Genomic DNA, 22965 nt, shown 5'->3' on the forward strand with positions numbered 1-22965 from the left:
TTCCAGTCACAAGCCGAAGATCCAAATGCTGAAACCATCCCTTGGCCAACCAAAGGTCTGAAGCTCCTGTCCTCGCTGCAACAGCGAACAGCATCTTTTACACGTGCATTTCGCACAGCAAAGCTTAAAATTCACAATCCTATTCTCTCTCTATATATATATTGAGTATAATGTCAAGTAAGAGGAATACTTGTGTTTCAACATTATGATAACTAGGAGATTTGGGGTAGATGACAGAACTGACCGGTGTAATTCTGACACTTTGAGATGCTGGATTTCACATTGCTGAGAATTAAATGTAATATCCAAATGACCTGAAACTCTCCGGACTCCCCTCTCCTCTAGGATCCCGTTAACGCCTGCTTTACACCGCCGGGGCACTTTGCAGACATTCAGCAGGCGCTGCCGAGGAAGGAGGCCGTATGGTGCCCCCCCCCCGACCCGAGAAAGCCGAGCCCGGTTACTCAGAAGCCGCCACAGCTCCGAAGCCCGGCCCAGCCTGAGGAGCAGGGGCACCCCCGGGGCGCCCCGCGCCCCTCCGCCAGCCCGCCTGGCCGCGCTGCGCTAAGGGGGCAGGGGCAGGGGCTGGGGCTGGGACTGGGGCAAGGGCAGGAGCTGGGGCTGGGGCTGGGGCTGTGTCCGGGGCCGGGTGGGGGCAGTCTCGGGCCGCCGCCGCTGTGGGGCCCCGCAGGCGGGGCCGGGAAGGCGGGCGCGTTGCCCGCGGGTGCTGCGGGGTAAGCAGGTACCCGGGACCGGGACCGCACGTGTCTGTGTTTCTGTATGTATAGAGCTATTTCAAGCTAATCAGGGAGTTTGGGCTTTTCTCTTTCTTTTCTTTTCCTTTTTTTTTTTTTTTTTTTTTTTTTTTTTTTAACACTTGCTAGAATGTCAGCGTTAGGACAAGAGGCCGGCCGTGGTGCCATATATGTGTGTGTGTATATTTAGGCTTTGGCTTTGCTGTGTAACTGCTCATCTGTCTCCTCCACGTCAGTTTCAGAGGTCGTTTTCCCCTCTCGTGCAGCAGCTGGTGTTTGGTTTTATAATGATCCCTGGTGCAGGGTTATTCCGGGGTTTCTGCAGGCGCAGGGCTGTGTCCCAGCTGTGTTTGTTCCTTTATGCGCAGTAGCAGTGCAGGCCGTGCTTTGCTCATTCCTCAGGCGTTAGTTTGCTGTTTAAGCCTGGTTACAGCGCTCCGTTCTGGCAGTGGATTAGCTGTATGCCTGTAACTGCAGAAATGCAGGCTGTAGAATTGAGCTTAGGTTCAGTAAACTAGTTAGCGCTCAGCTCGTCTGCGAGTGTTTGTGAAAGGCACAGGGGTGTGTGAGGGGTGCTGGGGACACAAGAGGTGGGTCCTGTCAAAGGGGAGTTTGAACTATAGCAGGCTCTGCCTTTTTAATGCTGTTGTTTAGTATAGTGCACCACTCCGCAAAACGCTGTAGAAGTCTCTCTGTTCATCCAACATTCCAGGTTTTTCAAAGAAAGAAACTAAGAAATTAGCCTTTAAGCTTACAAATATTGTGGAGAGCTCAAAAACCATAAGCAGTGTCAGACTGTCTGTCCAGCCTGTGGTTTGTCTTGGACGTCAGAGAGCAAAGACTATTTAGGGAAACTGGCCCAGCTGCTTGTTTCCACTTGTGTTCTCAGCTGCCAGCCCCATTTCATGAGGGAAGCCATACATGCAGGTATCCTCTGCGCTTTTGTCTGGCTTAAAGTTTTTTGTTGCTTTCATTGACTGCTTCCTAGATCTAGTATTGCAGGAAAAAGTTCTGCTTTCAACTTTGTAATGCTCAACTGTGTCCTCCCTCAAGCTCCTCTCCAAGACAAGCAGCTGCAGGCATCAGTTTGCCTCCCTGGAGCAGCTGTAGCCGCACTCACTTGATCTGAATTGCCCTTCGTGAGCCGAGACCAGAACACTCCTAGTAATCAAGATGTGGGTCCTGCCAGGTTTTCCTAGTGCTAAAACAATGCCCTGTGATGGTCTCAGTACCTTTCCTCATGATGCCCAGCATTTGTTGGCTTTTTGGCTGCCACTAAAAAACAGAGATGTGGTCAGGATGTTTTCAGGAGGATATAACTGCATGGTTATTAACGCTGACTTCAATGATTCTAAAAATTTACAAATAGGGTGATAATTGCTATTATGCAAGGGGATTTTGAAAATCAGTAGTAAGTAGGTAACTCATTTCTATAAAGCTGTTTCAGAATCTTACTTTGTTCTTTGTCTAGATAGAAATCCCTGTATAGATGAAATATTCTTAAGGGCAAGCAAAGCATTTTGGATGATAGGCAAGCCACATACATGTTTGTTTAATTTGTTTGAATTTTTGATTGTATAGGATAGAACAAGTAGAAATTCTAAGTTGATTACCTAATACAAAGACAACAAGCTATGTGATCTCCTGTGCCTAGAAACCATTTACTTAAGCAGCCTTATTGCTATGCAAAATCCTCAATGTTACTAGTCAAATTCCTAAGGTAGCATAAGAAATGCATGGAATGCGTTTCATTTTGATGGCTTAAGTGTTGATTGCAGATCGCCTTCATACTGTCAGCTGTGCTCCACTTAGGGACACCTGAATGCTACTGAATTGGAGGTGGGGTGGGATGGGAGCGTTTCATTTCAAACAGCAGCTTTCTGTACTTGGTATTAACTGCAAAATGAGAAAATGTATCATGCTGTTAACAAAGCGAGTAGTTCTGTGTGGTGCAGGAAGATTCCTTCTTGCTGCCCGCAGGTGGTAAGGTAAACTTCGAAGTGTAGGTAGAGAGCCTTCAGTTTAGTTCTTCATTTTATTCTAATTCTTTACTTTGATAGAAGATATCTTTCACGTAACTGTAGAGCCACTGAAATGCTCTTTCATAACTCCCCAAACTGTGCTGTGAGTTACTTTCTTCTGATGTACTAGACAGCAAATAGTTATCCCTTTTTGGAACAAGAAAGTGAGCAGTACAATTATAGATGTTGTTTTAATTTTGGTCTTGCTGGATGTTCTGGAAATCCTGCATTACCTTGTAGTCGCAATAAGCAATTATTTCATGGCTGAGTGTTTTACAGTAGTGGATTTAGGGGCTCCATTTATTTCCTGCCTTTTAAAGCCCACTTTTGGTGATTGAACGTGCTTTCTTTGCCACTTAAATGTCTACCATTTGTGTGCAGCTTGTATTTTTGTTACTAAATTTGCCTTAGGTCCTGATGAATGTATTTTGCTAACTGTAAGAGAACTCCAGAATGAGTTGATAGGAAAGAAATCATTGGCTTTGCAAAGGGAATTGTTGAAGTCGTATAAGAGTTTGTTGTGACAAACAAGCCAGTGCTTCATCTAAATCAGCAATTTATGCACTTAAAATTAGTCATTCCAGGTCACAGTTCTACATATATTCTCTTTTTTGGAAATTAATATATTGTTTCTTGTGGATAATTGAATCATACATGTAAATGGAAGGGTGACTGTTGGTTGCATAAAACAGCTGTAGAAGAGGAAAATCATAACTTATAGGCTAATGTGGTAAGGACAAGGAATGGAAAAGCAGTTAAATGTTAGGTGTTGAGAGATCATTAGGGATTGTTGGATAAGTAACTATAAAGCCCACACTGTACTGAGTACAGGAAGACACCTGGATTCAGTCACAGTCTCTTGAGCTTGTTGAAACACTGCTTAAAGGATGTGCTGCTGCTGTGCAGTGCATGCTGAGATGAGTGCATCCTGCAGTACCCAGCAAGGGCTGAGTGGATGTCGTGGGTAAAGCTGCTCTCTTTTTACTTCTGTTCTGTGTAGTTCTGGGCTAGCGTAGTACTACCAGGTTTGTCAAGTGATTGTACAACCAGGTGCAACAACTGCAGAGCTACGTGTGTAAGCATTGTTGTGTATTGTATGGGCAGTTACAATTAAATGCTTTTTTTAAAAAAAACAAACTTTAACAAATGGGCAGTGTTCCCTGAGAATATAGAGAAAGAGTGTAATAGCAATATGCAGTGGTTTGTCCTTACAAACTTTTTTTTTCTTCTGCTTAAAGAAGAGTAGATAAATCTAACTACGAAAAAATACTTGGTAAAATGCACTGTATGTGCCTTGTAACAATACATGAGCTTGCTGTTGATGTGTGTGAGTGGTCTTTTTTATGGCCATATTCCTGTTTGGGAAATAGGGCACCTATGAATATGAACTGTGCAGTATGAGGGTCTGAATTAAGAATACAGAAAAGAAAGTGTCCTACAGAATCCTATTGTGGGAGCACGTTTACAGACATCTTAATGGCTAAATTCTGAGGACCAAATGCTGCATATCCCTGAGTGTATTCATGGTTATAAACCTGCAAGAATTCACAGGCCTTTTTGTTTTTTTAGGAAAAAAAAAAAAAAAAAAAAAAAAGGACAACTTCTCAGTTATTCTCTATTCTCTAAATTTGGGTCACAGACACACTGCAGTTTTCTTTTATTTTTTTGTCCATGGTTAGCTCTTGGGTTACTACCATTTGCTGGGGAAATTACTGCCTGGATAAGCGTATTTACTTTTTAATGTTGTGGTTGATTTGAATTCCCTGGCACCATCTTGTGGGTGTTGAGATTAATGTTTGTTTTCTTAAGGCTATACTAAGGAATTCTGCTGCCCCAGTTCTTTGCACTTCAAAGCCATTTAAGCAGTCACCAGATTCAATTTTAGCACATATTTTAAACTGGGTGATTCCTGTGATCATTTGATTATTTTTCATGTTTTGTCCACGTGTGCTTTTCACTGAATTTTAGTGCCATTCAGTTCCAGTTTCTTCTTATCAGTGGAGTGGAAATTGGGAATGGAAGTTAAATACAGAACTAATTTTTTCTTTGGAAAAAAATATTAAAAGGGCAGAATGAGGGTAAATCATATTTAAGGTGATTTCAGAGATGTAAAAAAACTAATGATTTGCACTTTCAAACTGAGCTACTAGCTAAAATCTGAGCTAAGAAAGGTATAGATCTATACTTAGAAACTTGTTTTAAAAAGAAAAAGAAAAGGCAGTATTAAAAGGTTTTGTTGGCTTTTCTGGGAATGGGCATTTCCCCACTGATACAGCCTGAAATAAAGCGATTGCAAGAAGAAGGCCTCATACTGTGATGTGGAGGATTCTAATCTCAGGAAAGGAAGAGACAATTTGGCAGTGGCTGCTTTCTCTATTAGCCCCCCAGGCATTTGGGATTCAGGACACGGACTCCCTGCAGTTTTCTGTGAGGTTTCCTGTGCATGGATAGCTTTTTGGTCACTACCATTTGCTGGAGAAATTACTGCATGGACAAAACAGAAGGAAAAATGGCGAGTACCCCAAAATTAAGCCTATCTAAAGCAAAAGAGCCCAATGCACTACTAAAGACAGTATTTGAAATGCTTAGGGCCACTTTTCACAGGTATGTGTAGGGGAAAAAGCTGATTTCTATGAGGCTGTATAATCTGTTGCTTTGGTGGAGCCTGCAACAGGCTTGAAGTTGGTTAGGGTTGCTTATTTTTTTAATCTGATTTAGAAACTGTGGTGAGACTTGCATTTTCTAACTGAAAGTCGGGCTTTAAAAAAAAAAAAACAGAGGCACCTTCATCCTTCTGATGTGCTGAATATGATAGAAAATCATGTGTTCTATCATGTACTTTGTTAATGGCTCTACAATGCAAGTTATGAAAGATTTCATGAAATGAAGGAAGAAACCAAGTGCACCTGAGTCATTGGAAATAACAATAATATGATCCATCATGTGGCCCTGAAAAAGCCATTTTAGAGGATTAGAGTGTCATATTAGGCTATGCAGAATATTTATAGCCACCTTATGAAATTCTTCATGGCTTGAGTGAGTAACTTTTTGATAAGTAAATAAAATATCACCCTACGTTGTGCATTTTTCATCTTTTCTTTTACCCAGATATTTACCTGTATATCCCCACCTCCCACTTGAATAATGAACGTAACATAAATATGTCACTGCTGTGGAGGATTGCTTTTAGTAAAAGCACACGTTGGGAATGTAGTGACTGGAGTAACTTCTGTTAGAGCAACAGCTTCTTTTAGTAACAGCATGAGAATCTCTGGTATCTGGTCATATTTTTAAGGGATATTTGTGTGCTGTGGTTTGCTATGATTTGGGTCAGCTAGTAAAATACGCTGTTATTTTCTGACCTTGAGAATGTGTCTTCCAACCATAATACCCTTGACATCACCTCGTGGAACTCACTGGGCTCAGCTAAATAAACTTCTATGAGGCAATGAGGTGGCCTAGTGAAAGAATGGATTTGTGCAGCTTTAACTTGTTTGAATCTAAATTTCATATAAACTAGTCTAGATTTACCCTCGTGGGAGGAGATAACATTTTTATCCTGTGCTAGAATTTGATTTCTTTCTGCGCTTTTCAGAAATCGTACTCAAGGGTGAGTCTGCATCGCAGTGTGCACGTATGAGTGTCTTGTCCTCCAGTTTACTAATTTAACAGCTCATGAATCAGACTGCACTGCTCAGCACTCCGTTGTGCTCCTGATAATTAATCAGATATGGCTCTAATTACTGACTTTCAGCAGAACTTAACTGTGGTCATCTGTAATGTCATCTATTATTGATGTATTGTAGGAACGTAAGCAGCAGGAAAAGAACTTGCATTAATTTTCTAATGAAAACTGTGTGGTTTTTTTTCCATCATCATAACCTGTATCATATTGCTTAAGTATGGCTTCCTCATTTAAAGGTATCTGTCCTTTTAAGTATGGCTGCATGGAGCCTTTCGGAGCTGCAGGCAGTACCCCAAGCACATCAGGTAACTGGCTTTGAGCCAGAAGACAGCTGCTTGGCCAAGGCTACCGGTGCACCTTGTCAGGAGCGAGCGTGCCCAGCCCTTTTGCAGAAGTGCTCACCAGAGGGAGCCATGCGCACTTGTTGCATGAAACGTGAACCTGCTGCTACAATTTATCTCCTGCGAGCCCTAGTCTTTAACTCATCCATTTCGTCATCAAAAACAAAAGCTGTAATGCTCTGAGGTGGCGTATCTTCATGCTCTCTGCTCAGAGGTGTGCTTTTACTTGTTGTCGTTATTCGTGAATTTTGAGGACAGACAGCAAAGATGAGAAAAGGTGTTATATTTTGCCCTCATGTCAGGAGGGAACATGCATTGTCACAAGATGTATTGATAAAATGTACTGATTTTATGCAAAAATCAAATGTGGTTGTTTCTTCTAAAAAAAAGCTTTAAAAAGAAGTGAATTACTAAGCTCAAATATACAAATTAGTATACTAACTGATAAGAGTGACGAGGCAGAAATGTTAAATGACGTGCCCCCAAGGTTTCTATCGAATGCTTCAAAATGATTTGAAAATAGGTGAGGTCTTACTGGAGGAATGGCATAGGCAATAAAAAAAAATGGCATATCAGCAAAAAGAAAAAAAAATGAAAAGTTTGTTAAAGCAAGAGATACGGATGAAAGGCTGAGATGTAAAAGCTTTTTTTTTTTTTTTTTCTCTTTATCTCCTAATGCACTTTAAGTACTTTCTTTTAGAATTCTAAAATGCGGATTTGTGGAAGATGTTTAACTGTATGTAGCTTGTAAACAAAAGCAGTAGTTTGTCACAGAAGTAGTAATCTCTATGAGGGAGAAGATGTGCAGTAGATCTCTACAAATCAGGTCGCTTCAGTTTCGGTATATATGAAGCCAAGTCCAGCCACAGAAATAGTTGAATGTTATTTCCTGTTTCACAGTTGTGGAAGTGGAAGCACAGAGATAAGGACCTGACTTCTAAAACATGCTTAATAATGATTAATATCATTGCTATGTTGCAGCACTCCTAAAATTTGGTTACCTAGGAGGTACTAGAGAGCTTACTTTCTATGTTGCAGCCCTGTTTCAGATGGTGTGCTCTGTCCTTTCTTCCCCTCCCAATCTAAGGGTGTTGTGCGTTTTCCATAATTCTCCTACTCTGTTTGAGGTCAAGGTACATGTTTTGACTTAATTGGAATTTCTTTTTACAGCCTTGCCGTGAAAATGAAGCAGTTGATTTACCCATATACACCTTCCTCAAAAGTACTTTGTATTTCAGCTAGACTTGGGAGCAGCAACAGGAGGAAACACTTCAATTTTATGGGGCACCATTAATGGAAGATGCATTATGCAGGGACAATTGCTAGGGAACAAATTCATCCGAGATTATTTATTTAACTAAGTACGTTATTGATGTTACACCTGGGTGACTTTGTGCAAACACATATAGCAACTAATAGGTGCAAATTGGGATTAGCATATTGAAATTGATGCAGGCTTTTACTAACTACTGCTTTCTTGGTCTGAAGGCCATTTGGCAAGGGAAGACAACTTATCAAAGTATTCGGGGCTGGTTTAATGGCTTACTTTTATGGAACACATGGAACAAATATATTCCCCTAGCACGATGTGCACACTCCATAAATGCCTGATAACAGCACAGTCACCTACTTCCTTGGTAGTTGCTTGTATTCAGATGGTGAAATTAGTTAAGGGCATGTTGCTTCATGTGTAGGTAAAATGCATGTGACTTTGATTTGAATGGTTGGAGGCATTTGTAACTGTAGGAGCACAGTGGTGCTGCAGCACTTAGTGCAACTGCCACTACATCTCATGAGATGAACAGGTCAGGAGAACATTATGGTGTTTGGAGTTTTCTTCTCTGATTGATTTCTCAAGGGAGCTTAGCTGAAAAATCAGTTGGTGTGAAGCACTCATTGCTAGCTATAAGGAAGCCAGAAAACGTACTGAGGATTCTACTAATAGAATCCTCTAATACTAATAGATACTAATAGAATAAATGGAGGAAGTGTGAAATGAAATAACTTTTCTTCACTTCTTTAACAATATGCTATACTTAATTTTGCTTGGGGAATTGGTATCTTAAAATATACTCAGGGAGTATGCAGAATCTAAATAGCATTCACTCCAGCTGGAGTCCTTTACCAGAAGTCTTCCTTCTCAATCCAAAAGAGAGGCACACACAAAACACTTCCCTGGGGATGCAGCTTTCCACCCTTCCCAGCTTAAGGTGGTCCCAAACTGATGGACTTCCAAGTGGCAGAGAAAGATTTACCTATTTTGAATAGGAAAGAGAGAGCACTCTCTCTTGAAAGCTTTCTTTGGAACCTTAAAAGCTTTACTGTACCTGCTGAGTAACTTTAGGTTACAGTACATAGGGATACGAGGAATAAAAGTACTGCTGTTTTGATTTTTCTTTATATATTTATATATATGATGTGTACATATAAATAAATATCTTCTAGAATGCCTCTTTACTACCTGTTTGCCATTAGTGTATTTTTATTTGATCTTTCTTTTTCCTTTTTTTTTTTCTTATTTTTAATTTCCATTAGCTGTATGCTCTGCTTATCATTGGGAATTACAGGTTGAAGTCCTTCCCTAGAGGTATAAGTGAGTCAGAACTGCAATCAAACCATCCAAGGCATCTTTTTCAGGTGAGAAATAAAGAAGAATTAAACGTGTATAGAGTTAAAAGTTTCTTTAAAAAATAAATAAATTATAACTTTCAACATGGCAAAGGAAAGCACAGCAAAGGAAGCATAAGCTACATTTCAATAGAACAGAAGAGAGGATGCCAGAGGCCTTGCTGGAGCTGCTGTTGATAGATGTAACTGGGAAGACTGAGTATGTATTGGCCCCCTGAACAAGAGAGTAAGAGGAGTGCTGCCTACAATCTGGATGGAGCTGTATGAATACTACTGATTTTAACTTCTCATGTAATACTGTCCAAGCCTACCTGCAGGGCTGGATGCTGAGCAACATCATTATAGTTATTACTGTAAAAAGTTTCTGCTTCCAGGAAATTCTTAGTCTAGAACTAATTAATTTCTTATTGAGAGTTCAACATTGACTAATCTGAGGCAACAGAATTCACCCAGCAAAAGCTGGAACTGTAGGAGAACACTTAAATATTACGGTAACAATCTAGTTTTCAGTTCATCAGATAGCAATTTTTTTTTTTTTTTTTTTACCTTTTTCAAGGCAGAAGGATGTTTCCCAATAAAATGAAGATCTGCTTACAGAATTCGTGATACTGAAGAAAATTCTTGAGTTTGCTTTTGTTCTGAATAAAGCAGCTGTAAAGCTTGTATACAGCCCTCATGTATGAGCTTGTTAGTGTCTCTGCAGGGTTAGTGAACCAAAACGGAGGGACAGATTGCTGTGAAATGCGCTTTCCACAGCTACTGCAATTGTAGACCATAAAATTGCTGCTGACTTCGATTGTTATCTCCAGCCAGTGAGTCTTCTCACACCCCTGTATATTTCCCTTAGGCTAGAGGGGGGATCTTACTATGTGTATTCAATGCTAGACAACGAACTCATAGTACGTATGCTTCAAATAATTTTATCTATTAAAAGTTTGCAAACTGCCAACATTTCAAAAGTGGAAATATTAGAACTTGTTGCTGGGTGCACCAAATGCTGTTAAATGGTGCAGTCCAAGTCTTCACAGTTAAATCCTACAGTAAATTCTATAAATGAACTGATGGAATTTGCAAATATGAAACATAAACTGGGCTTTATTTTAACCATTATTGTGAAATTGTTCTAAGGAAGTAAAGGGAAAAAATACGTAGGGGGAAACATAAGGACTCAGACCAGTGAGTGGTGGGCTCTGAGCTCCAGTGCTTTGGTAGGCTGCAGCTCTGGAACAGAACTGTGCTGCACAGGGCACAGAATCCATACCAGGTTTGGTCTGTTTTGGGCCAGGGCTGGGTTCTGATGTTTGGCATGCAGTAGTTTTCTGTGCTGTACATGGGTGTGAGCATTGTCGGGATAATTTCAAGTGCCAAGAAGACAGCCCATCTAAAAACCCTGATCACAGACATATGTAGGACACAACTGTTTGAATCATGCCTGGTATATTTTGGACCAATGGTAAAAGAGTTATGCCAATAAGGAGCACCAAGCACAGTAACTAGCTCAACCCAGTTCCTACTGCAGCAAGGCTCCTAACAGCATCGCTCCCCACCTGTTATTCCTATATCCATAGCTTTTTAATGTCCCCTGTGTTTTCTTGTAACACCCATAGTTTCTCTTCCCTGCTGTTCCCTATCCACCATCACTTGCTCTGCCATCCAATGAAGAAACTGAGGAGGCAGTTGCTGACAGTGTTCAAAGTATGTGCAGACTGGCTGCCTGGCCACCAGCCACTGCCTGCCTGCCTCTGAGGAAGCCAGACCTGTAGGTTTTGGTGTTACATGTGGGTTTTTGCCATATGCTGCACAGGTCCCATTTAAAAACTTAATTAAAGGAAAAAAAAAGTGCTTTTGACAGGCCTGCAGGTTCTAAAGTTATTAATAGGGGGCTGACAGAAAGACAGCATGAAGATGTTTTCTGGTAAGAGCAGATTAAAAATAAAAACTCAAAACTCTGACAGTTTTGTATAAATGACTACATGAATTTCTAGAAACGGTTTCTAGCTATTTATGTATATAGGGAAAAAACCTGTTGATGATCTCCTAACTAGTATAAAAGAATGTGTGCTTCTGAGCTAATACTTTGTGTGTTGTAATGATGCAGCAAACTGAACTTTTGATACTTTCCCAATGCCTCAAGAATACATGGTTCTGAGAACAGCACTGCTTTCATTTTGAGGGACAATGGGAAGACTGCTCTTTTGTCTTTTTTCATCTTTTTTTTTTTTTTTCTTTAGGCTGGAATTGTAGTTTTGATGTCAATGAAGAGCAGGATACCTCTCATTCTTCTAGCTTGTGGCTCCTTTAACCCCATCACAAATATGCATATGCGTTTATTTGAGCTGGCTAGAGATCATCTGCACCAAACAGGTCAGTAAGGGTTTGTTAGGACCACACATACGTGGTGTTTTCCTGGGAAAAGGAAGACACTTCTAACACTTGTTATAGCTAAGCTGTCACTTCACAGTTAGCTTAACTTTATTATTTTTTATTTGATGACTTGATATGAAGCTTTTGTGGAATGTTCAATATAGAAATTCTAGCATTACCTCTTCCTTTGACTTACTGCATTAAAAAAGGTATCACGAGTGTCTGTGCAACTGAACTGAGAACTTTATCAGCAGTTTTAGAATCCTGTGCATGGAATAGACTGAATCTTGTGAGAGACCTTCAATAGTTTTCAAACTGAAAAGAAACATTTATGTTCAGATTTCATTCTTTATGATACGTTGTATTTTAATATGAAGAAGTGTTACAGCTAGCAGCTTTGACAACTGGAGAAAAGATGAAATGTTAATTATTCATTATCCATCTTCAGTAAGAGGTACAACTTATCTCCCCCAGCAAAATAACTTCTTCAGAAAAGTGATCATAAAAGCTAGATGTCAGCAGGCTAGAAAGTTTCAGCAACAAAGGAGAAAGCTGGGTAATACCAAAAACTTAAGCAAGACTGAGAAAAGCTTTGGAGGAGCATTGTGCTCTAAGCTTGATAACTGCTTAGTTGCTGAGGCTTTTATCTTCCTTCTGGCTGCTAAAATGTACACATACCTCTGGAAGAGGTTGGAAGGGAATCATAGCTTACTGGAACTTGACAGGGATGTTGCTAGGGGGGTTGTGCAATAGGAACAAGCATAAAAATTTATTTGGTTCTTAAATGTGGATGGGGTGGGTGCAGGAGGGAATCTGGTAAACCGTCTTGTATAGCTTTGCGGTAAGAGCTGCAGCTACGTACTCACCATATAGTGTGAGAGTTTGCTTTTTCATGAGAAGAATTGTACAACTGGCTCTGAGAGCTGCTTTTATGGTTTTGTGTTTTGCTGACATAGTAAAATGATACTGTTTCTCCTGGAGGACTAGAAATAAAGGGTTAAGGGACTTGCATTAGCTTTTCTTATTGTAATTTTTAACTCCTTTGGGTTCCCAGGTGTGCAAAGAGTAGAAAGGCAATGTGAGACCAACTGGTAATTCTCTTACATCATGTGTTACGATCAAGTAACTTATTTCTTTACCTTGAAAGAAGGGTTGATTTGGGAAATGAATTATGATTCTGCCTAAATTGCAGTTATGCCCTGATCTGTGCCAGGGTCTCTGTAACAAGGCTCCAACCTTTACTCAGAGCAATTTATTTAAACAGGTCTAGTGAAAATCATATTAAAAATAAAATTTTGAATGGCTGAAATGAAATTTGTGCCTTACATCGTGACTAACGTCAGTCCTTTGTTCTGGATAGGGTACGACTTGCATTTTGACTTCTTAGTTCAGTGTACAGGGATTTCCTGGTATAAGTACTTCTTACAGTGAAGAAAGTGAAATTTAATTACATCTGGGTTGCCTACAGTGTAATCCTTGCACCTTTTGAATGTTTAACCCAGTAGGTATGCAAAGTAAGAATCCTCAATTAGCTTGTGGGAGCTTTAGTTATCTCAAGCAGAGGTAACTTCATATAAAGTAACTATAAACGTGGGTATATGTGTATGCATGTGGTCTTGCTAGCTATGGTGAGGGCAATTTTTCAAACAGAAAAGGTTTGCAACATGTTATAAAAATACCTGTGTTATGGTAGAACCATTTCTGCCCAGAAACTTCATTGATCATTCTCTCATGGTTCCTGTCTTGTTTCTGTGCCAGTCGTGACCCAGGGAAGAAGAGAAGAAACTGGAGGCTTTTGCTCAGAAGGAGCCCTAGTTGCAGGCTGGAAGCTGATAGTGGGGCTGGGAGGCAGTGGTTATATACCTCTAGAGCTTGCTTGTAGAAGTGAGGCAGTGGTCTGCCATGTTTGTGTTGACTCCCTTCAGTCACAACAAATACTGAATGCTTGAAAAAGTAGCTAGCATGAGTGCAAAATAATCTAGCATGAGAAGCAATGTTGCCAAGGCTGGAGAAATTACTTCCTGGTGGTCCTAGTTCCGTGTTTCTATCGCACTGCTAATCAGGCAGAATTGATGAGTTGTTCAATAGCTTGGCTGGACTTGACTTCCCAGTCAAGTTTTACTGTTACAAATGACATGACTGCCCCAGTGTGCATCCTGACTGACAACTCCAGTCATTCTCTCTGCCAGCTTTTTGCCCATCATTTCATTTTCAAATGCTGTCTAATCTTCAGGACGAGGGGGAATGGGCTTAAGTTGAGCCAGGGGAGTTTTAGGTTAGATGTTAGGAAGAACTTCTTCACTGAAAGGGTTGTGAGGCACTGGAACAGGCTGCCCAGGGAAGTGGTGGAGTCACCATCCCTGGAAGTCTTCAAAAGACGTTTAGATGTAGAGCTTAGGGAAATGGTTTAGTGGGGACTGTTAGCGTTAGGTTGGAGGTTGGACTCGATGATCTTGAGGTCTCTTCCAACCTAGAAAATTCTGTGATTCTTCTTTTATGGAGTTTGATACTTCAAGCAGCATCTGCAGTTTCATTGCCACAAGTCAAGTAATTCAACCTTCTTTTGTTAATATCAGTCACCAAATCTTGTAATGCCACCTTCTAAATACAACAGACATGTCTACACGTGACAGAATAACTTAGTTTATCTGAATTTTGTTTCAAGTCCTATCAATTTGAGTCCTCACACGTAACTAGAACTTCCTCAGATTTGATTCCTTGTTCTAAGATATTCTTGAAATTTGAAATGATTTTGCCAAATACCTTTTCATTCATGATACCTAATGTCAGATGGTTTTTTTCTTTGGTGGTGTTTCTTAAATGTGACCATTAAGTCCAAAGTGATAGAATCAGCCTGTGTAAGATGTTCAGAATGTTGTTTGCCAAATATTGCAAGCGGAGGATGCTTACATCACCAAGATAAGACCAGAAGGGATGCAGGGCAAGGGAGAGGGTGTGAAAGACAAGATGTTTCTGGCTGTGACAAAACAGATTCGAGGAGGAGAAGGAAAATCAGTTACTATCTTATGAGAAGGTGGGGAAAAAATGTGAGACATTGGTTGTCAGATGCAGTTCTGGGCAATGCAACTGAGAAATCCAAGGAGTCACCAGCAAGTCCTGGGAATTCAGAAGCTTATGTTCAACCCGATACTGTCAAAAAAAGAATGAGATCAGATTATAACTGCAGCATGTCAACTGGAAGTCAATGTGTTCATGCTATTTTCTTGCAACAATTCTGATAACCAGAATTTTAACACAACACAAAAAAGGCTTTGATTCTGCTGCTTGTGTAGTGTGTATAGCAACACAGCTATGATTGGTATAGGATCAAATCTGCAATAGTTACCCATTGTCAATATTTATTGTACGTGCAGACATTAGTTAGGATTAACTGAATGTGAATTAAAGGAAACAAATCTTTAATTTTCTGTGTTTTCATTAAAAGGCTTACAGCAGTACTTGCTTATATAGAGCAGTACTTTAATTATACTAGGCTGTATCCTTGAAAGATACATGGGGAGATGTGCACGTGGCTTAGCATCCAGAAGGAATTAAAACTACTTTGCAGAGGTGCAAATCAAAGTATAAATCTTAAGACATCTCAAGATAAACTGCATCTCTACATAAGAAGCTTCCATTACATAAAACTCAATTTTCTCAGTCCTTATTAGTGAACACAGTTAGCTCCTAATCTTTTACTGAGTTTAGGAAATTCAGGATAGGGTGTCCTGTGAGCAGAGTACTGTAACACGTTAATATTCATCCTGTTACTCTCACGATGCTGGCTTTCTTCTTCCCTTCTGTAGGAAATGCTCATTTGCATAGCTGTCAAGATAGGGTTGGTGGTTTTTTTTGTTGTTTTTTTTTTTTTTTGACAAATCCAATGAACTCTAAGAGAAGTGATATTTTGAGGTCTTAGTAAGAAATGTTTATTCTAGATGTGATATGTGGAGATCATACAGTGTTTGAGGACTGATCGTTGTGCATCCCCAAGACCTCTTCTCCAGCAGAGGAGTAACTGAAGCCACAACTTATTTGAGAGTGGCTGGTGGCTGTCTGACTGCAGAGGTAAATCTGCATCTTCAGGCCCTGTAGTTTGCTCAGCCAGGTGGATATGATTTATGTTTGTCTAGGTACTTATATGGCATCTGTCACTACAATCTTTGCACGCCTCATCTATTTCAGTGAATGCATCTTTCAAGTACTCTGAAGTGGTGAAGGTAAAGCCATCCATACTATGAAGAGCTATTGCAAAAGATTGTCCATTACTGTTCTGATATATTTGTTGTTTGCTTTGACTTTCAATGCAATGGCAGCTAAATTGTTTACCCTTTGGTTTTCCTTCTGCTGAATCCTCACAGGAGGTGACTGAACATAAAGTAAAAAGTCTTGCCCATTTTCTTTTCTTTTTTCATGCTTGACAATCTCTGCATACATATCGTGGGAAGGTAAGCATAGGATGGTGTCCTTTCCATGTCTTATTTGTAAGCAGTTTTGAACAATTCAGGTATTTGGGATTTCTTGTATCTAGGCATATGGTGCTTTCTTTTTGTTTTCCTACCCTTCACGGCTTCAAAACAGTTATCTATAAATAAAGTTAATATCTTGATTTAAATGGAACAATAAAAAAGTCTTGTATCTGTTTTCCTAACATTAACAGGCTGAGAGTTCTGGGAGGATAACTGCTGATCTCTTGTGGGTTCAGGGGAAACCATTCCTGTTACTTTCATTCAGATTTTTTTATGTGATATTAATTTATGTGTAGTCACAGAGGGCAGATTAAAGAAATAATCCAATGGACCATATTTTGAAATACAAGTGTGAGAGTTTTTGTTTTTTTTTTCATTAAAGAAATGTAAGCTTATTTTAATGTAAACTATTGGTGCATCTTGGAAAGTTAAAATGTGAGACTACTGTAAATATTTTCAATGCTTCACTTCTGATAGCAAGTTTTACATCCTTTTACAATGTTTTGAAATAGCTGCCACTTCTTGTCACAAAGCAGGACTGATTTAGTAATCAGTGATTTTCTTTGTTTAAATATTTAATGTTGTGTATGTACTGTGCAGTAAAATTCAAACTGCTTATCAGACTCATTTTGTTCTTAGATACGTGGGTAACCTTAAGCCCTTAGAATAGGATTAATGAAGCAGATAAAATGCTTGTTCCTGGACAAACCTTCTAAAACCCAGTCCAAAGATTTGCAACCCTGTGTCCTGAAGTTGTTCACAATCTCTCTGAATATCAGTCTCCATTGATTTCATAGTGAATTGGCTAAACCCACTTTCTAGTGAAAACTGGGAATGGTTGGCCTCATTCCAAGGGAATTTACAGTACAAATAATCACATTACTAACCTTATACAGGCAGTTCTAAACCATCTTTCACAACATGTGCTGTTAAATAATGGTAGGAGGTAGAGAATACTGCATCGTTCCATCAGGCAAGGCATTTTGAAATTGGTAGAGCCTGGGAATGCGCAGGTTCTTCTGAGCTTGTCAGCTCCATGCAGCTGCTCACCTTTCCAGATGTATCTGTAACGATCTGTGACCAAGGAGCATTGGTTCTGTCACCCACCCAGGCTGAGTCCTGCCCTTTGCACCGGTGGACAACACCAGTCAGATCAGTCTCTTCAGTGTTGAAGAGAAAACTGGGGCAGTTTCCAAGGAATGTGGGGGTAAGAAAATAAAAAGTTAAAGCCCAGGGAATTTGGTTTGGCTTATGCTTGCAGACTTTGAATACAGGACAGAAGCCTTGGATAGCTGAATTAAAAGCTGTTATCTTAAGACTATTTTTTCTTCCTGTACTTAGAGCTATATGGTCCTTAATATCTGTTATCTACAGGAAGGGAAAATGCATGTGTTTCTAGGCTTTAATTTGTGATTGTGTTTTAAAAGTGTCATAGAAGCTACCAGCAAGTCTTTTTTAAAAAACAAACAAACAAACAAAAAAAACAACTTACTATAAAGTGTAAACTGGGAGGGGCAAATACTGAACGATAAGGAATTTAATTGTAACCTACAGATGAGATTGGCATTAGTTGAAATAATTTTATGTAAGCCTACATCAGCAAAACTTCTAAAGCTTTATAGTTTTAACAAGAACATTAAAATAAGAGTGTTGGTTCATCTGTTCTTTTCACTCATGTGGAAGCATAAAGTCTTAACGTGTAATAAACTTTGCATGGAACATGCATCTTTTGTTGGTGTTGTTCCTTACAATTGTTACATGTTGGTACTGCCTGTTTATAGTGTCATACTGTAAATCTAAACTCTTAACTAGAAAACTTGGGGTAGTTAATTTGGTGTAGCATATCAGGCAGATAAATAAATTGGTCTAATGCTTATGCAAAAGAGGCCTAATGTTTTTCAGTCAATATTCAGCAGGGAGTAGAAGTTTCTGGAAACTGTTAAAATAGTACTGCCTCATAGTACTTATTAAATAGGATTCTGGAAGAAGGAATAAATTAAAACAATACTCAAGCACAAAGTCCTATTGCAACCTGCTCTGGAGATGACAGAAGGGAGAACAGTGTTGGGGTCATTCCTGCTCACTGGGTAGGATAACGCTACATCTGCAGAGATTCCCTGTCTGTCATGGATTTTCCTGTGACACTGAAAGATGGATAATGATACAGTTTTGTAGTCCATCCTCAAAAAAATGTTTACCTATATCCATTTAGCAAAGAAACATCCATAAATGACCTCTTCTGAAAAAGAGAATAACAAATAAAAATGTATGGGAAGCAAATAACAAATGTGCTCAACTCTGATAATAGGATAAAAAGGACCAAAAGTACTTTAAGGATTAGAAGAAATGCAAACATATACAACAAAAATATCTGAAGTCTTTACAAGCTCCTCCTTGAAAGAACAAAAAAGGGGAAAAAATCTAGTGATATATAGAGCCCAAAGAACTAAGGTTATTGAACCCTAGAATAAGAAACAAATTCTTCTTGTCTAGCTTGTTTTTTGTAGTTAAAACAACATTTTAAACAAAATACAATTCAAAAATAGTTTAGAGTTATTACCCAACAGGACAAGCAACAACAGATTTCATGATGACAACAAACAGCATTTCAAAGAAGCAGAATGGGAAGGCAATTCTGAAGCAAGGAAGGCTTGAAACTACCTATAATTTATGGAGTAAGAAAGAAAATACCAGAGGAAATCTAAAATAAATTTTAAATAATAACAATAATTTAAAAAGAAAAAGGAGTTTAATGATTTCCTCTTTGCTTGCCTACCAGGATTGAAGGACGTATTTGAGCATGTGAACTTCTGAATTACAGAAGAGGACAGAAGTTGTTTAGAGCCAGTAATAAAATATTCTCTTGTATTTTGAGCTATAAACTCATATTTTTAGGTTGTAGCTTCTTATGTGCATTATGGTTGTGTAGTGCTAGGTTGCCCAGTGGTTGTGAATCACCTCAAACTGTTACGGCATTTGATTTTCCGTATCTTCAGTGTTAGCAATGATTCTTTCAGTTGATTTCATTTCTACTTTAGAACAGGAAGATACGACATTGGAGGCTCTCATCTCATCCAATTTATTCAGCTGTAGGCCAAACTTGAGACTGAAATGTTTACAGCTCTCAAGAATATGGCAGAACTTACTCATTCTTAGCTAGCATGATGATGCAATTTTAGTTTTTACGTTTAATACATCTGTTTGAAATACAAGGGAACAATTTTTCTATGTACAAACTGACCAGTAAGGAACTGAAATGTAGAAGAGAAAGTTGTTGTATAAGAAAAAAACATTAATGAGGGTAACTAATGAATTCATAGTGTAATTGCTTTCCATGTCAACTGAGAATTTACAATATCATTGTATCTTATCAAAGTGTCAGAGAATGGTGGTTGTTCATATGTCAAGAGGAAATATTTCCAATTTCAGGTCAACAGATGGATTTAATTATATACACGTCTTTGCATGTTCCTGGGAAATCATATCTTGCGCTATTGACCATTTTGCCTATGCTGAGAATGTTTTAAAAACAGAGGATAGGTTGGGTTGACATTTGCACGGGAGATAGGCCTGTAAATAGCATTGAAATTTAATGCTGTTTTTTTAAACTTCACCTCCCTTACATAATTTTGAAAATTTACTTCTGTTATATCAAAATAATTGTTACATTACTAAATTGCTATTTTAAATTATTAAACTGTCATGTGCTAATATCAGAAATTATGAGTCCAAGGCCAGTTGTCCAATTATGAAATTATGAGTCCAAGTTCAATTTTCATTACAAAGCTCTGGAGGGAACTTGCTGCATTCTGTGAGTTTTTTTGTTGAAACAATTGAATTTAAAAAAAAATATATTTTTTTAGTCATCAGTATCATATTTATCATAGTTATTTAAAATGCATGTGTTAGACTAGATTTTTTTTTCATTTTTGTTTATTTGAAACACCTTTGCACTCAGTTTGAGGGATGCAACTCATATCAGTGCTTTATTTCTCAGACTTATTAAAATGAGTATTACATTTTTATCTAGTTCTGTTTCCTGATATGAAACCAAAACTGCTAATTCTAACAAAAAGAGCTCATATGTAATGTCAACATTACAAGAGTAGAAAGATATGGGCGTATTTTTCAAGTTTAATTAACGTGATCAGGCAGATAGAAGGGGTGCTTAATGGCAGCTCAGCTGATGTTTTGACCATAGTTTCGTAAGTCTAATTTTAGACTCCATTACCCATCTTTGTTCTTGAATCATCTTAATTTGTCAGACTTGCATTAATCACAGCCACAATAACATGCTATATTTCTTGCTTTAGTACAATAAGAAGCACGCTGATTCTGATAAATAACAAGCATGAGACACTTGAGAACAACCCAGTGGTCAGTTAAGTCATCCATTATTCTGGCTGTCTAAAAGCTGTACTGATACAATTATTGGAATATAAAATTTCATTATATCTAGCAATTTTGATAGCTTGCATCATAAATTATAAATATCTTGAAAATTGCATGTTTATCCAGATCTTGTTTTTTGAATCATCTAATGATACAAACATATTGATAGTATTCATGAGTGGTTCAGAGTAACAGGAAGGTTGCTTTTCAATTCTTTTAAATTATTATTGTTAAAAATATTACCTAGATGAAAGTGTTACTAAGTGGATTGTGGCTTCCCATAACTTTGAAGTTTACTGTACTTTTAGCAGGAGGCTGGACTAGATGAGCTCCCAATATTCTATCTACCTTAAATTTTGAAGATCCTATGAATATGACTATTTTCTTTTTCCTTCTGAAAGGAAGATACCAAGTGATAGAAGGCATAATGTCTCCTGTCAATGATGACTACAGAAAGAAAGGCTTGGTTCCAGCAAGGCACCGGGTAGCAATGGCAAAACTAGCACTGGAGACATCTGACTGGATTCGAGTTGATCCGTGGGAGAGCGAGCAGGAGACGTGGACAGAGACAGTAAAAGTGTTAAGGTAATTACATTGCTTTTTCTTTCTTTATGAAGTTACTGACTGCCAGAAATCTGTCAGGCTGATGGATCAGTGCGCAGAACTCACTCTGGTAAAACACCCAAGCAAAGCATGTCTGTTTATGGCATCTTCTCCTACGAGATAAAGTATTATATCTGTGACGATAGAAATTCATGTCGCTGTCCTCTGAGAAATGTTATGTAATCAGCATTTCCATATCTGGAGTCTTTAATTTCCCAGTGCAAAGCAGAAAGGCTTCCCCCAAATCTGTGTATTGGTATCACGCCGCATAGTGATGTGCTTGTGCCATGTAAGTCACTAGGTGCCATGTGGAAAGCCTCTTTGACAACAATGCGCCCTGGAAAGCCATAGTCATTGAAAGAGTTGGGCAGCAAAGGTCTTGGCTCTCTTGTTATTTCTCTAGTTTTTAAGTCACTAAGCAGGTAATAGAGAGATCTCAATCAGAAACTAACAGAGTTCAAAACAGCTCTATTTGTCAGGAGCACACTTATTCTAGATCAGCTATGTTGGCAGTATTATACCTGCAGGTTTATCTATTCGCACTTCCTTGAAAAGCTTTTTTTGTATTAACTCTAATGGCAAGTTAAACCCAAGCCTATAATTGCTGAGGTTCTCCACAAAATCACCGAGTTTGCTGTTATTGTGCTAGAAGGAAAAATAAAACAATGTCTAAAGCCTGCCTAGAAATGCAACTTTTCCCCATATGCTTGCCGTTGATAACAAATGCAGTACAGTGCAAGGTATAAAAACACAAACTTCTTGTGCTGAGCACCTTCTGGAAACATAGGGACTACAAAAGTCTACAGGCACCGTTAAAGTGGAAGACTTTTTGGATGTCTTTCAAAAAAGAAAGTGTGCTGTAAGAAGTATTAATTATTTCTTATTCCTGCTCAGATTTTCTAACTTTCTAACTGAAAACAGTTGTTTGTATAGCTGAAGGCTTTAGCATGTGCCTTCCAACAACTGCCCAGAAAGCTCTTACGGCTTTAGGTGAAAGCCATTATTAAAAAAAAAAAAAAAAAAAGAAGACGTGTTATTTCACAGAAGCATGCATAAGAACACCTTGTGTACTTGCAAAACACATGCAGTGCACAAAACAGCTAGTGCAGCCTTTTAGTTCAGCTTTTTCTTGGTTCACTGGGTGAACATAAACATCCAGTTGCTTCTTTCCCTTCCCTCTAGCCAGCAGAATAGGAGTAAAGTGTGGTGAGGGGACTCAGGACACCCTGCTAGCATGTCTTATGCTGTTTTGTCTAATCACATTGGTAAATGGTATGCACCAGTGAAGGAAATCACCAACAGTTCTGTCCTGCAACGTTAGCTGGGTATGGGATTTCTCCTCCAAACTTTAGCTTTGTAAAACTAAATCCTTGCAGAGAAGGAGCCACAAATCCTACTGATCAGGTGATCCTACTTACAAAGACTTTGATCTTGCACAGCTCCAACTGAATTGAATACTACTTGCAAGATTGGGTTTGTAGATTGTAAAGTTAGGATAAAATGTACTGCATATAAAAATTAGGATAAGAGGTACTGTAAATAAAACCTCTATGCATAACGTTTTCCTTAGGAAATATAAGTATCGACGTGGCATGAGCAGCCAAATTGCCTTTCTGCCTAGAAAGTAAGCCACTAGCTTCATAAATAAATTGACAAAATGTTGAAATGTATGCCTATGAAGGAGAGAAATTACTTTGAAGCGTTTTT

At 38.8% G+C, this 22965-nt stretch overlaps 1 protein-coding gene across 3 annotated transcripts in view; it reads left to right on the forward strand.

Annotated features, from left to right (window-relative positions):
• The first annotated feature begins 685 nt into the window (after window positions 1–685).
• Window positions 686–22965, forward strand: part of NMNAT3 (nicotinamide nucleotide adenylyltransferase 3) — a 31624-nt gene continuing 9344 nt past the window's right edge. The window contains exons 1-4 of one of the 3 annotated variants that reach the window (XM_084530045.1): window positions 686–778; window positions 9338–9439; window positions 11662–11794; window positions 21057–21240. In XM_084530045.1, coding sequence (XP_084386171.1) covers window positions 11680–11794; window positions 21057–21240 — 299 coding nt within the window. In that variant the 5' untranslated portion in view covers window positions 686–778; window positions 9338–9439; window positions 11662–11679. Of the gene's footprint in view, window positions 779–7598; window positions 7936–9337; window positions 9440–11661; window positions 11795–21056; window positions 21241–22965 lie in introns of those variants that run through there. The other 2 variants (XM_084530043.1, XM_084530044.1) reach the window with 2 other exon arrangements.

The sequence above is a fragment of the Aythya ferina genome, assembly GCF_964211825.1.
Source record: "Aythya ferina genome assembly, chromosome: 9".
NCBI lineage: Eukaryota > Metazoa > Chordata > Aves > Anseriformes > Anatidae > Aythya > Aythya ferina.